Source organism: Hoplias malabaricus, chromosome 13 (genome assembly GCF_029633855.1).
Source record: "Hoplias malabaricus isolate fHopMal1 chromosome 13, fHopMal1.hap1, whole genome shotgun sequence".
Classification (NCBI taxonomy): domain Eukaryota; kingdom Metazoa; phylum Chordata; class Actinopteri; order Characiformes; family Erythrinidae; genus Hoplias; species Hoplias malabaricus.
In genome coordinates this window covers 27,588,008-27,601,163 of record NC_089812.1, presented here as the reverse complement: position 1 = coordinate 27,601,163, position 13,156 = coordinate 27,588,008, and the positions used below count along the sequence as shown (strand labels likewise).

At 38.4% G+C, this 13,156-nt stretch overlaps 1 protein-coding gene across 1 annotated transcript; it reads left to right on the top strand.

The window, feature by feature from the left end:
* The first annotated feature begins 2,295 nt into the window (after positions 1-2,295).
* Positions 2,296-4,009, top strand: LOC136665430 (lysoplasmalogenase TMEM86B-like). Its single transcript, XM_066643060.1, has 3 exons — positions 2,296-2,429; positions 2,737-2,980; positions 3,110-4,009. The coding sequence occupies exons 1-3, from the start codon at positions 2,379-2,381 to the stop codon at positions 3,571-3,573; spliced, it is 759 nt and encodes a 252-aa protein (XP_066499157.1). The 5' UTR covers positions 2,296-2,378; the 3' UTR covers positions 3,574-4,009.
* Positions 4,010-13,156: the final 9,147 nt, after the last annotated feature.

The window sequence follows — 13,156 nt, the reverse complement described above, 5'->3', positions numbered from 1 at the left end:
GAATCTTCCCTGACAAAATTCAGGTCCCATGGTAAAAGATGCTGTATGTGTTAAAACCTTTCACTCCAATTTAAATGGAACCCAGTACTTTTGAGGTTTTGGATTTTTACTTTACTTGACACATTTCTAAAATTAAAATTTGAGTATGTATTTAGAATACTGTATACTTTTTAAGTTCACTATAGTTGGACCATTGTTCACCCCAGTTTTACTCTCAGTTTCACAGCACATGAATGGAACATCAATAAACAAGTGCATTGGCTTTATATCCACTGACCTCATTAGAGCGGTTCAGCCAATCAGACATCAGAGAGCTTGGCCTATAGTAGATTTCCCAGACTGACCACCCTTCTTCTAGACAAACTGAACAATTTTAAACCATCACAAACCAATTCAGAACTTCCACAAAGCTTTAGGGACTTTAGGAAAAGATCACTTGGCTTATCAAAGATCTTTCATAACCTGTTACAATATTTCATAATTCATGAAGTGTATTATACAAACCACATACTTGACCACGTTTCTTTGCTTCTTAAAGACTTTTAATCCCAAATAGATGCTCCTTTCACAAATGTAAAATTGGTCTAAAATAAAATATTTTTTCTGCTTCTACTGCTACCATCCCACTATGCTGCCATCATGAGGACCAGTGATGAAATGCCCATACCATACATTAGTGATTTTCATGCCATAGACTCCACTGTCTGCGTGTCATTATTAATTCATGAAATTGTTTTCTGCACAAGCAGTGACCAGCAGTAGGTTTTGAATGCAGTTGTATGTGAATGTGTAATTTCTTTAAAAATCAATTAAGCTCCTTTTTAGTAATGCTTTTATGGAAGTATGAGTTACATTTTATTCCTGTGCCTGGAAAAACGCCAAGGCTTAAGTCACATTCAGTACTCACTGCATCTTCTGCTGATATATAACAACTGATGGCTGATCTACAGAATTAGAAAACTGATAAAAATAATTTTAATTTAAAAATATTAAAGAAAGAAACTGATGGTGCTGTTAACTGTTAACCTTTGTTCAGATAAAAATTAAGTGTTGTATCTTGCTGTATCTGTTTTATTATTATATTTTTAAAAGATACTGTTGTCCCAGTACTTCATACTGTTGTCTGAAGGAAGTAAAATCATATCCAAACACTAAGTCGTGGTTCATGACGAATATCAAAGAGTTTCCTATCAAGAAACATGAAATATATCACAGACATGAGATCTATGACTAAAATGTGGAAGATAACATTCGCATTGGACTTCATGGTTTTGTTCTGAGAGGGAACAAATGTTAACCTGCTGAACCTGCTCAACGGACATCTTGAGGGTCCAATAACTCATGCAAAAAGGGAGGAAATCCTATATGCATTTCACACAATAAAACGTTAATCTTTAATAAACAAAATTTAGAATAGTTTATTATTGACTTTATTCTAACCTAGCAGCTCACAGATTTATTAATGCATAAACAATGGCAGGTTGAGGTTAATGCATCTTATCTCAAGAACTATCTTCCCGTGTATATTGATTAACAGTTATGTATACCTAGGGACAGTTCCTGATTATAAGATGACCTTTAAATTGAATACTAAAATCTTTGTTAAAACAAGCAACACAGGCTGTACTTCTTAAAGTTAAACATGTTCAGTGTGGACAGGAAGATCATCAACCTGTTCTGTAAGACATTTACTGAAATTCTTTTCTAAGATTGCTTGGTTTGGGAACTTAAATGTAAAGAATACAAAACATCTTACCACTGGGAAGATGGCAAACAAAATAACAGACAGTAAACATAGTCTCCATTAAATGACATATACATGTTTCATTTCTCCCAGAAAACCAATATTGAGTTATCCAGACCATCCAAATATCTATTAGTTTCAGCTTCTTCTTTCTGGCTGCTGATTCAGGCTGCCATTGGTGAATTGCAATAGATAGAGGGAGTATTTTCATGCCCAAGCCTACAAGGTTATTACATTTGCGATACATGTATTTTTATACTGCCCCCATTTAATATATGTGTGACCTTGTGTGTTCCTATGGAATTTGTTGGTGCTGGGTTTTATTTGTTTGATACATATATAAAATGATGAGCTGTAAAAGTAAATGTTCATGCTGGGTACAGTAAAAGGAACAGAAATGAACTGAACTGAAACCATTGCTCATATTGGTGAAGTAGCCACAAGTGCTAAATAATGGGGGGAAGGCTGTACTGTGTTTATAGCTGAACAATCTGACAGATAAGACATCACACATATTGGTCTAAAGTTCAAAGTTAGCCTAGCTGGTGAGATACAGAGTGCCACATAGACTAAGATTTGGACACAGTGTAAGGACCCATTGGAAGACTTTCATGGTGTGTGAGAGCGCAGAAAGATGGACATCCTTGACACATATACCTATGATCGCAGACAACGCAGGAACACGGTAATGACTGACAAGACACACAAACAAACCAAAATTATTGCTTATGTACATATCTAGTCACATCTAGTTTTCATGTCAAACACAAATACATTTTCTTTATGAGTTCTCTCTATATGAGACATAAGTTATGTACAGTATGTGTATGTGATTTATTCAAAATGCAGTGAATTCTCAAATGAGGAAACAGTATTTGTTGTAAACTTAACATTGGCTAAACCTCTGAAAAATAAGTAGTACTAGAAACAACATATCACAATTAATCACTCTATGCTTCTTCCTACCCTCTACATTATCTCTCTTTTGTCAGTCCTGCACACTCTTTTTCTCTCTCCTACCTTTCTTTGCTTCTATAGCAATATATTTCTACCTGTGGATCCCAGAATCAGCACCCTCTCTCCTGGCTGCTGCTGTAAAGTCAGCCCCTGCGATCTCATTGGCTCTTATGGTGCTATGCAATAATGGAGGGAGAAGTCTGTTGGGTGCGGCTGGAGGGTTGCTGTTATCAGCAGGCGGGGATACCTGTCTCATTTGGTCAGAACTTTTCCTGCAGGGTAAAGACACAAAAATATTAAGAATTTAGTGGTCCAAATACTAACTTTAATACTCAGCCTTGGTCCAGATACTAACTACCATTTCTCTCCTCCCCTCTCTCTCTCTCAATACTTCCTCTTCCCTTGCAGGAATGGTCAGCTTTGCTCTGGCCCACCTACTGTATTCTCTTTGCTTCCTTTCTTCACGTTATTCCTCTCATTCTTATTCCTCTTCTGGAATATACATATTATATTTATTGCTGTGGGGAATAGGTGGCGGATCTTATGTCTACCTGCTGCCCTTCCTGCAGAAGAATTCCCCAGAACCTAGTGTCTTCGTTCCAGCTGTAGGGTGCTACGCATTCCTCATTGTGGTCATGGCAACGTTGGCAGCACGTACGCGGAACTCATGGGTCTTTCTGGGTGGCATTATCTTCATGGCCTCCGACCTCACCCTTGCACTGCAGCATTTCAAAGCTATTGAGAATCTGGAGTATGGTAGGCATATTGTCATGACAACATACTACCTGGCCCAGCTGCTGATCGCTGTGGGAGATGTGAAGGCCACACTAGCGGAGGAGGCGGATGAGTTCCGCAAATGGAAGAGATCCTAGTTCCAGCTTGAAGACTTGGGCATATCGCAGTCATACAGACTTCACAAATTCTAGTACTTTGGAGAAGATTCCCTGATTTACAAGTCATTATGTTAAGGACTGTCTGTACTGATACATGTTGGATGTGGGAATTATAAGATTAGCACAACCTCTATATTGTTCAAACGTGCCCATTTGTTTTTATGAATGCAGCTCCAGAACCTAAACCATTCTCATATGTTCTACAAACTCTGGGATAATACTGTACACGTCAAAGACAGCAGACATGTGAAATCTACTGATATTGTTTTGTATTTTAACATTAATATATTCATTCCATTTCCAAATACTATATCGAGACTGTTCACTGTTGACCATTATGGTTATTTTCTTAAGATTTCACTGTTGTGGTATGTCGTGGATTGTCAATCTTTCTGAGGTTATAAATGTTGTGTGCCTGTAAATGCTGTCTTGTCCAATAAATACAATATGAATGGTTGTCTTCTGTGTGATTCCTGTGGTTCCTCTAAGCACTAGCAGATCTAGGTGATGATTCACTTAATTGGGTGACCTTACCCACAAGTTTGCAGCGGTTTATAGCTGGTGGTTAGCCTTAACACTTAATGATGACAACATGACCAAAGGCACTGTCTAGTGAGTTTGGACTTGAACTTATTTGTACTAGCTAGGATACACATTCTGTCTGAACACTAAGAACTTTTGTAAGTTGCTAAATTGATCTTGATAAAAGCTGTAAATGTAAATGTACATGACGTACAATACTGCACCTCAATGGTGTATCCAGTCTCCATGAGATGACTACGTTTGATGGCTGCTGACATTGAAAAGGTGACTATGAAGGCATTAAAAGTGCAAAGAAGACTTCAGAGAATGTTCTGTGCTGAGACAGACACAGAAGCAAATAAAATCATACTAAAGTTCTTTTAACTTATAACCATCAAAAATAACGACAATGCGGCAGACATCATGCAAAAGACAAAAGGCATACGGGCTCATTAAAGCAGTTTTAAGGGAGCAGGGGGACACCCTATAATAATGCTGCGTTCGAGTGATGTCAGAAACTGGGAATACCATTTTTCCGACTTGTAAATTTCACCCAAACGGCGGACAAAATCGTATTTACCACTGGTAAACTCGGGATTCTAGATGATACAAAAGTTTACAAGATGTGACGTATATCGAGACCTTTTACCTCTTTCCCTGGAGAAAATTGCAAATATGCATTTGAATAGTTTTATTATGCATGTTTTCTGTAAATAAAAGCCAAATATTTTGATCAGTTTTGTTATTACTCAAAAAACATTTAGTTGTTATTTAATGATAAATCACTTTTTGGGGACATATTGTGTACAGTGGGTGGATCTTTAACCAAGCTCCCGAACGCAGTGAAGTCGTATTTACTACTTAACCACCTGGTGTATTTGACCATCCGATGAGCACCTGGATGATGACTGCGGAGGTGGGACTGAAAGAGATGTTGTCATGGAAACGCACAAACACTACAGACAGAGTAGCTCTCCAGCTCAGTGTGCAAGAGAAAAGCTCACAGAGTTCAGAAGAGACTTGTAACGTCAGAAACAAAACTGATTAAGAGTTAAAGGTGCTCTAGATGAAAATTTCAAAAAGTCAGTTGTTTTGGAAGAGGCTCCAGAAGTGGTATAGAAGGGGGAAATTATTTATTATGAATTATTTATTCACCCTATTGTCCTTTTGGAGTGATTTGCTCTTCTAGATTGTTGTCTTTGGAACATAACATAGACATATGACATAGATTCTGAAAAACTTGTGATGGAATTTGAATTCTTAAAACCGACTGAGGAAAAGTTGGACATTTCTAGTACAAGTGAGAATTATTTCACTACTATGGAGGGCCCCTAAAGTTATAAGACATGGTACCCTCCTCCCACCAACAGGGCAAACATAGGATGGCAAATGTCACCCTTTAGTTTGGATGTCACGATGTTGTATGTTCAATTGATGTTCCAGTGTTCATTTAGTGTCTGGGTTTGAACTACTAAACAATTGTCACGATTCGCGGAGGGCGGACTGGCGGAGACGGACGCGCACGCTAAAACACGGTACTTTTAATTAAAGAAAAGATAACAAAATAAAGACAGGCAACTACGGAAACAACAAGACATATGAAATGAAACGAGGAAAATGACAGAGACAAACAGACCGAACTAAGGAACAAGACACAGAAACACTGGAGGCGAAACAGCAAGACTTAGAGGAGAGAAACGACATGGCTTGGGGAGAGAAACGAAATGACATGACTAGGAATGAGAATGACACAAACCGACATGACTAGGAAACAAACATATCGAATGACCAATACACGGAAGTGACATAAGGGAGCTTAAATACATGCACAGACGAAACACACCTGAAACAGATAACGAGGCTTAAGGACAAGGAGGCGGAACAAAGGCGGGACAAGGGCGGAGACATGGACAAGAACAGACAGAGCCATGTGCATAGAGAGCACATGGTGGGGAAAACAGACATGACAGGACGAGGGCGTGACAACAATCCTATAATCAGGTATGATAGAGAATAAAATTAAGATACTTTTGTTGAACTTTAACATTCTGAATAATCCAAATAAACTACAGAAAATCTTGTGCAAATCAAAGAAGGATAAATCACAGATAATATACTTAAAATAAACACCTAAAGCACCTAAAACTGTGATAACTTTAGGACACTCATTCTCCAGTAATATTTCCCACATTTTCTTACCTGTTAGAAATTAATTTATATCAGGGTTTTTCAAACTATGGCCTGCTTTGACCAACCCCTTTAACCACAGCAGCAAAGCACTGGTTGTTTGAGAAAAGAGTTAAAATAAAATGGTCTCTCTGTATCTAATCTACGTATTTGGTACAAACAGTTATGATCTTCTCTATACCAAGTCCTGCCAAGTATATATCTCTCTAGGCTGGAGACTAGCATGTGGGAAGGACCACAGGCCAGAGACCAGTAAGTGGGAGGGACATACACAGTAGGTAGGCATATAACAGGAAGTGGGAGATTATGTTTAGGGTTAGGGACAGGTTTAGTGTTAGGTTGTACCTCCAGCTTGAAGGTGCCTCCAGCCTGCAGAAATACCCCTCTTGCCTCCTGAACCCACAACACTAACAGGATTGGTTTTGCCTTTTCTCCCTAAAGTGTGACACACTGTGGTTGTTAGGAGACATAACGCTTTAAACAAACAGCTACATGAGAGACACAGTCCACATCGGGTCTCGTATTGATTAAGGGAGAGTGCCAACAGCTTTAACTTTAACTTCAAAATATTTATGATGTTGTGACATGGACCCTCCCTGAGTGGGCTTGTCCAAACATTTGACTGGTACTGTACACGTATATAACAACTGAACTAAACACAGCTCACTGGCTGCACACAACCAAGAGGAAATGAATCCATTTGAAGAAGGGCAACTTAAAACTTAAAATGTAAAAAATGTAACATCAGTTTTAAAATTTTGCACCAGATTTAAGAGCAGTAAAAAATTACATAGACATACAGTATATGGCAGTTAAACAGACTTGTGTTTTGTCACATCTCTTGTATAAATGTTGACAGTTATATTCCAAAAAAGTTGGGACACTAAACAAATTGTGAATAAAAACTGAATGCAATGATGTGGAGGTGCCAACATCTAAAATTATATTCAGAATAGAACACAAATCACAGATCAAAAGTTTAAACTGAGAGAATGTATCATTTTAAGGGAAAAATATGTTGTTTCAAAATTTCATGGTGTCAACAAATCCCCAAAAAGTTGGGGCAAGGCCATTTTTTACCACTGTGTGGCATCCCCCCTTCTTCTTACAACACTCAACAGACGTCTGGGGACAGAGGAGATCAGTTTCTCAAGTTTAGAAATAGGAATGCTCTCCCATTCATGTCTAATACAGGCCTCTAACTGTTCAATCGTCTTGGGCCTTCTTTGTTGTGCCTTCCTCTTTATGATGCACCAAATGTTCTCTATAGGTGAAAGATCTGGACTGCAGGCTGGCCATTTCAGTACCCGGATCCTTCCCCTACATAGCCATGATGTGATTGCTGCAGAATGTAGTCTGGCATTATCTTGTTGAAAAATGCAGGGTCTTCCCTGAAAGAGGAAGACATCTAGATGGGAGCATATGTTGTTCTAGAACCTGAACATAGTTCTCTGCATTAATGGTGTCTTTCCAGACATGCAAGCTGCCCATGCCACAAGCACTCATGCAACCCCATACTATCAGCGATGCAGGATTCTGAACGGAGCGTTGATAACAACTTGGGTTATCCTTGTCCTCTCTGGTCCGGATGACATGGCATCCCAGTGTTCCATAAAGAACTTCAAATTGTGACTCATCTGACCACAGAGCAGTCTTCCATTTTGCCACACTCCATTTTAAAAGACCCCTGGCCCAGTGCAAAATCTGAGCTTGTGCAGCATGCATAGAAATGGTTTCCTCTTTGCACTGTAGAGTTTCAGCTGGCAACGGTGGATGGCACGGTGGATTGTGTTCACTGACAATCTTTTCTGGAAGTATTCCTGAGCCCATTCTGTTATTTCCTTGACAGTGGCATTCCTGTTTGAGGTGCAGTGACGTTAAGGGCCTGGAGATCACGAGCATCCAGTAGAGTTTTATGGCCTTGACCCTTACGCACAGCAATTGTTCCAGATTCTCTGAATCTTTTGATGATTTTATGCACGGTTGAGGATGATAACTTAAAAGTCTTTGCTATTTTACACTGGGTAACACCATTCTGGAATTGCTGCACTATCTTTCTGCACAACAATGGTGGAATTGGTGATCCTCTTACCATCTTGGCTTCAGAGAGACACTGACACTCTGAGAAGCTCTTTTTATACCCAATCATGTTGTCAATTGACCTAATTAGTGTTTATTGGTCTTCCAGCTGTTCGTTATATGCTCAATTTCCTTTTTCCAGCCACTTATTGCTACTTGTCCCAACTTTTTTGGGATTTGTTGACACTGTGAAATTTTGAATCAACATATTTTTCCTTTAAAATGTTACATTTACTCAGATTAAACTTTTGATCTGTCATCTATGTTCTATTACGAATAAAATATTGACATTTGCCATCTCCACATCATTGCATTTAGTTTTTATTCACAAATTGTTTAGTGTCCCAACTTTTTTGGAATCCGGTTTGTATACCAAGGGATTGTTCCTGATTATAAGCTGATCTTTAAATTGAACAATGATACAACTGTTTAACAAACAAAGCAGAGACTGTACCTCTTAAGGAAGTTAAACATGTTTATTGTGGACAGGAAGATCATCAGCCCGTTCTGTAAGACATTTACTGAATCATTTTTTATATGATTGCTTGCTTTGGAAATTTTAATGTTCAAAATAAAAGATATCCCAAATTGGGGAAGTTGGCAAATCTGACGTTGTGTAAACGTTGACAGAGAGTTATCTAGACCATTAAATTAACGTTTAGTTTTAGCTTCTTCTTTCTGGCTGCTGATTCAGGCTGCCAGTGGTGAACTGCAATTGGTGGAGTAACTACTTTTTAATGCCCACGGCTGTAGGGGTATTACATTTATGATACAGGTATACTACTTTAGGTATATGTATATTATTTTATTTAATGACTTGTATTGTGTGATCCTTGGAAATGTTGTTGTAGTTATGAATGATTCTTGATACATGTTTAATATGACCAGCTGTAAAACAAAGTTACATTGGGTAAAATAAAACATAATAAAAATTAACCAACTGACACCAATTTTTTCTCTCACCACACACATTGTATTGTATTGTATTGCATTGTATACTTTTTCAGAGATGCTAATAAATTTGTTTTCTTTTTTAGAGGAATTACTCCAAGAAGAGGAACAAAGGTTGGTGGTGTATCGTGAGAATAAGAACTAATCAAAACCTGTACTTTGCTCAGGAAGTTGTGGGACTTTGGATGACTTTCATTTTAGGAAAAGTTTGTGCTATTTGCAAACAGGGCTGGCCGGTATATCTTCAGTATATTATTTTAATATAATTTTATTTTTCAAAGGTGTAGCATTAAGGCCTTAAAGTTTTCTTTTAGAAAAATGAATGTGTTTGTTTTATTCTTGTAAATTTGAAGTTAAATCAAAACATTTTGTGAAGTAACTCATATATAACTATATATATATATATATATATATATATATATATATATATATATATATATATCATGATTTGTCCACACTGAGAGAAACTTTATGGTCTTTTTGCATCTTTGTGTGACATTTGTTATCCCCCTCATAGTCCCATCCCCCATTCCCACCAATCATTCCCCCACTTACATCATACCCATCCTTTCACACCTCATCTTACCCTTCCTTCCTCTATCTTATCTCTTTCTTTCTTTGATCATCTGCATCATCCCCTTTACCCCTCCTCAAACTCCTCTTCTTCCTCCAAATCCCATCCCCCTCTACTCCAATGTATATAAGGTCCTCCTAAAATATTTGGTGTTAGACTGTATTGGGAACAGACTGGACTGGAAACAGTCACAGATTTGACTGAGAACAGACTGAATTGGGTACAGAATGAACTGGCTATAGACTGAACTGGTGACAAACTGATGACCAAGCTGTGCCTGTGGTTTTCTACATGCACGTGAGGAAACCTCTGAACCTCCAGATTCCAAACTTCAGATCATCCTGAGGTAGAATGCGATCACCCAGTTGAACCCATACATGATCCTGTGCGTGTGTAAATAAACTCCAGCCAATGCCGAACTCGTCTCCTGACTCTTCAATGTCGTATTTCTAACAACATATAGTTACTATATTAGTTCATGATTTGTCCACATTAATTAATTCATTCATTCATTGTAATCACTCATCCAGTTCAGGGTCGCGGTGGGTCAGAAGCCTACCTGGAATCATTGGGTGCAAGGCAGGAAGTCCTTCACAGGGGCAGCACAGGGGCAGCAGTCCTTCACAGGGCAACACACACTCACACATTCACATCTATGGACACTTTAGAGTTACCAATCCACCTACCAGCATGTGTTTCTGGACTGTGGGAGGAAACCAGAGCACCTGGAGGAAACCCTCGCGGAAATGAGGAGAACACACCACACTTCTCACAGACAGTCACTTGGAGCAGGACTAAAACCCACAACCACAGGACCCTGGAGCTGTGTGACTGCAAATCTACCTGCTGCGCTACAATGCCACTCCTATAAACAGTTCAGGGTCGTGGTGGGTTCAGGGCCTACACTGTAAAAAGAAAACAGTTGATCCAACTTAATTGAATTGCTTCAATTGGTAACAAGTAGTTCAATTAAGTTTATCCAACTTAATTTTTAAAGGTTAACCTTAAAAAACTTAAAAAATTAAATTGGATAAACTTAATTGAATTACTTGTTACCAATTGAAGCAATTTTCATTTTACAGTATACCGGGAATCACTGGACACAAGGCAGGAACACACCCTGGAGGAGGCGCCAGTCCATCACAGGGCTTTGTCCACATCATATTACTTCATGATTTGTCCATGATTAATTACTATCAAATGAATTGTTGTAAAATAAACATTTAATTAATTCAGTATTAACTAATATGGGAACACATGATTCCTTCTGTTCATTAGTAATAAGACATAACAACCTACTTGTTACCAATAGTTACTGTATATGTTCATGAATTGAACTAGGTTGACGAAGTTATTAAGGACACTCATTGTAAAGTGTTAACAATTAAATCAAATTTATTTGTAAAGTACTTTTTACAGCTGATGTTGTCACAAAGAATCTTCACAGAATTCTAGTAAAGACAAAGTTTTAACATAAAACATAAAACCCCCCAAAGTAGCAATCCATGGACGACAGTGGAGGAAAACCACCCTCAGAGCTGAGGAAGCTAACTTGGGATGAACCAAGGCTCACAATGGGGGACCTATCCTCCTGGTCAAACTACTTACCAATTATTGACAACAAAGTCCCTATACCATACCAGGAATACGTAGCCTTGATCAGAGGCAAGAAGAATATCGTTTGTTATCTTAACTAGAGCTGTCTCAGTGCTATGATGTGGCCTGAATCCAGACTGGAATTTTTCATATATGTGGTTCTTATGTAGATATGAGCTAAGATGTTAGGCCACAGCTTCTTATAAGATCTTAGATATAAATGGTAGGTTAGAAATAAGCCTGTAATTTGACAATAGGCTGGCATCAAAATTTGGTTTCTTGATCATAGGTATTGGATTTCCAATGTCAACTGTCCATGGGTGAGTATTCGCTTAAAAACCAACTAGCAACATATTAGCAGTTAACACATTTACCATAGCAACACCTTAGCGACCAACACGCTTACCATAGTGACACCTTAGCGACGGCCTCGTAAGAATTGGGAACAACAGAGGACGATTTAACAGTGCAACCATCTCGATTTTCCTCTCTGGAAATGCAGACCTCTAGTGTTAAATCTGCTGCCCTTTATTGAGAGGGACTGTCATTTGTTGTATTTCTTGTCCGGCTAACTCTGCCCACAGCAAAGCTTGATTTGTGCGTCTTACCCCTGAGATGTGGGATTGTATGCAGCTTTTGGAAAAGTGCTTTAGTTTAAGTACAGTAAGCACTTACAATTTGATAAAAGGACTAAATTCTCCCTTAGGAACACATTGAAGATTGTAGACTTTTTTCCAAGATTCAAACTGCTCTAATTTGGTCAATTTTCAAGTTAGAGACAAGAAAATTCACAGGGTCAGACCTGGGTGTCCTCAGGCCACCATCATGTCAAATTACGTTTGATAGCCCACTGACTTCATGACCTTTCACACCATTTTCACATCTATAGCCCACAGGAGCTTCATAGACTCCAATGTAAACTGTTCACAGGTGAGTAGTTGCTTGACAAGTGACGAGCATCAGCTTAGCAACTAACATCTATACCATAGCAACAACTTAACGACCTTTAGTGATGGCCTCACAGGAAGTGGGAACAACAGGGGGACGATTTAGCGGCGCAACCATCTTGCATTTCCTCTCTGGAAATGCAGACCTCTTGTTTTAACTACAGTCTTTTGAGTTATTTTATCATTGTGGCAGAGAGTGTATGTGCATGTGATGTCACAGAGGCTGAGAGTGCATCTGGCAAGGAGTGCAGGTCTGCAGCCAGATTATACTGGAGGTACCTGACACCTAAAACAAATAAATTAAATGTCACAGACCAGATCACATCTCAGGTAAACTTCTGAATGAACTTGCAGGGCACATAATTTATATATTCTGTCATTTTTAATTATCTGTGGAGCAAAGAAAACAAAGCTATTGATATACAGGATGCAAATATTACCTGAACCTGCATTATATAGACATTTTGAAGGTCCAATTACTCATGAAAGACTGAAATTCTTGTATGCTTTTAATACAACAAAACCTCAAACTTTAGTTAACACATAATAGTAAGAAGCATAGATGAGATGAGATGTTAGCGTAGATTAGAGCATTTTAAATCCAGATCACAGCTCATAAAGGTTAATAGTTCGTGTCAAACCCTTCTCTCCTCCAATGTGGCTTATTACAGGGTTGTGTATTGTGACATCTCTTGTGTTTTTATTG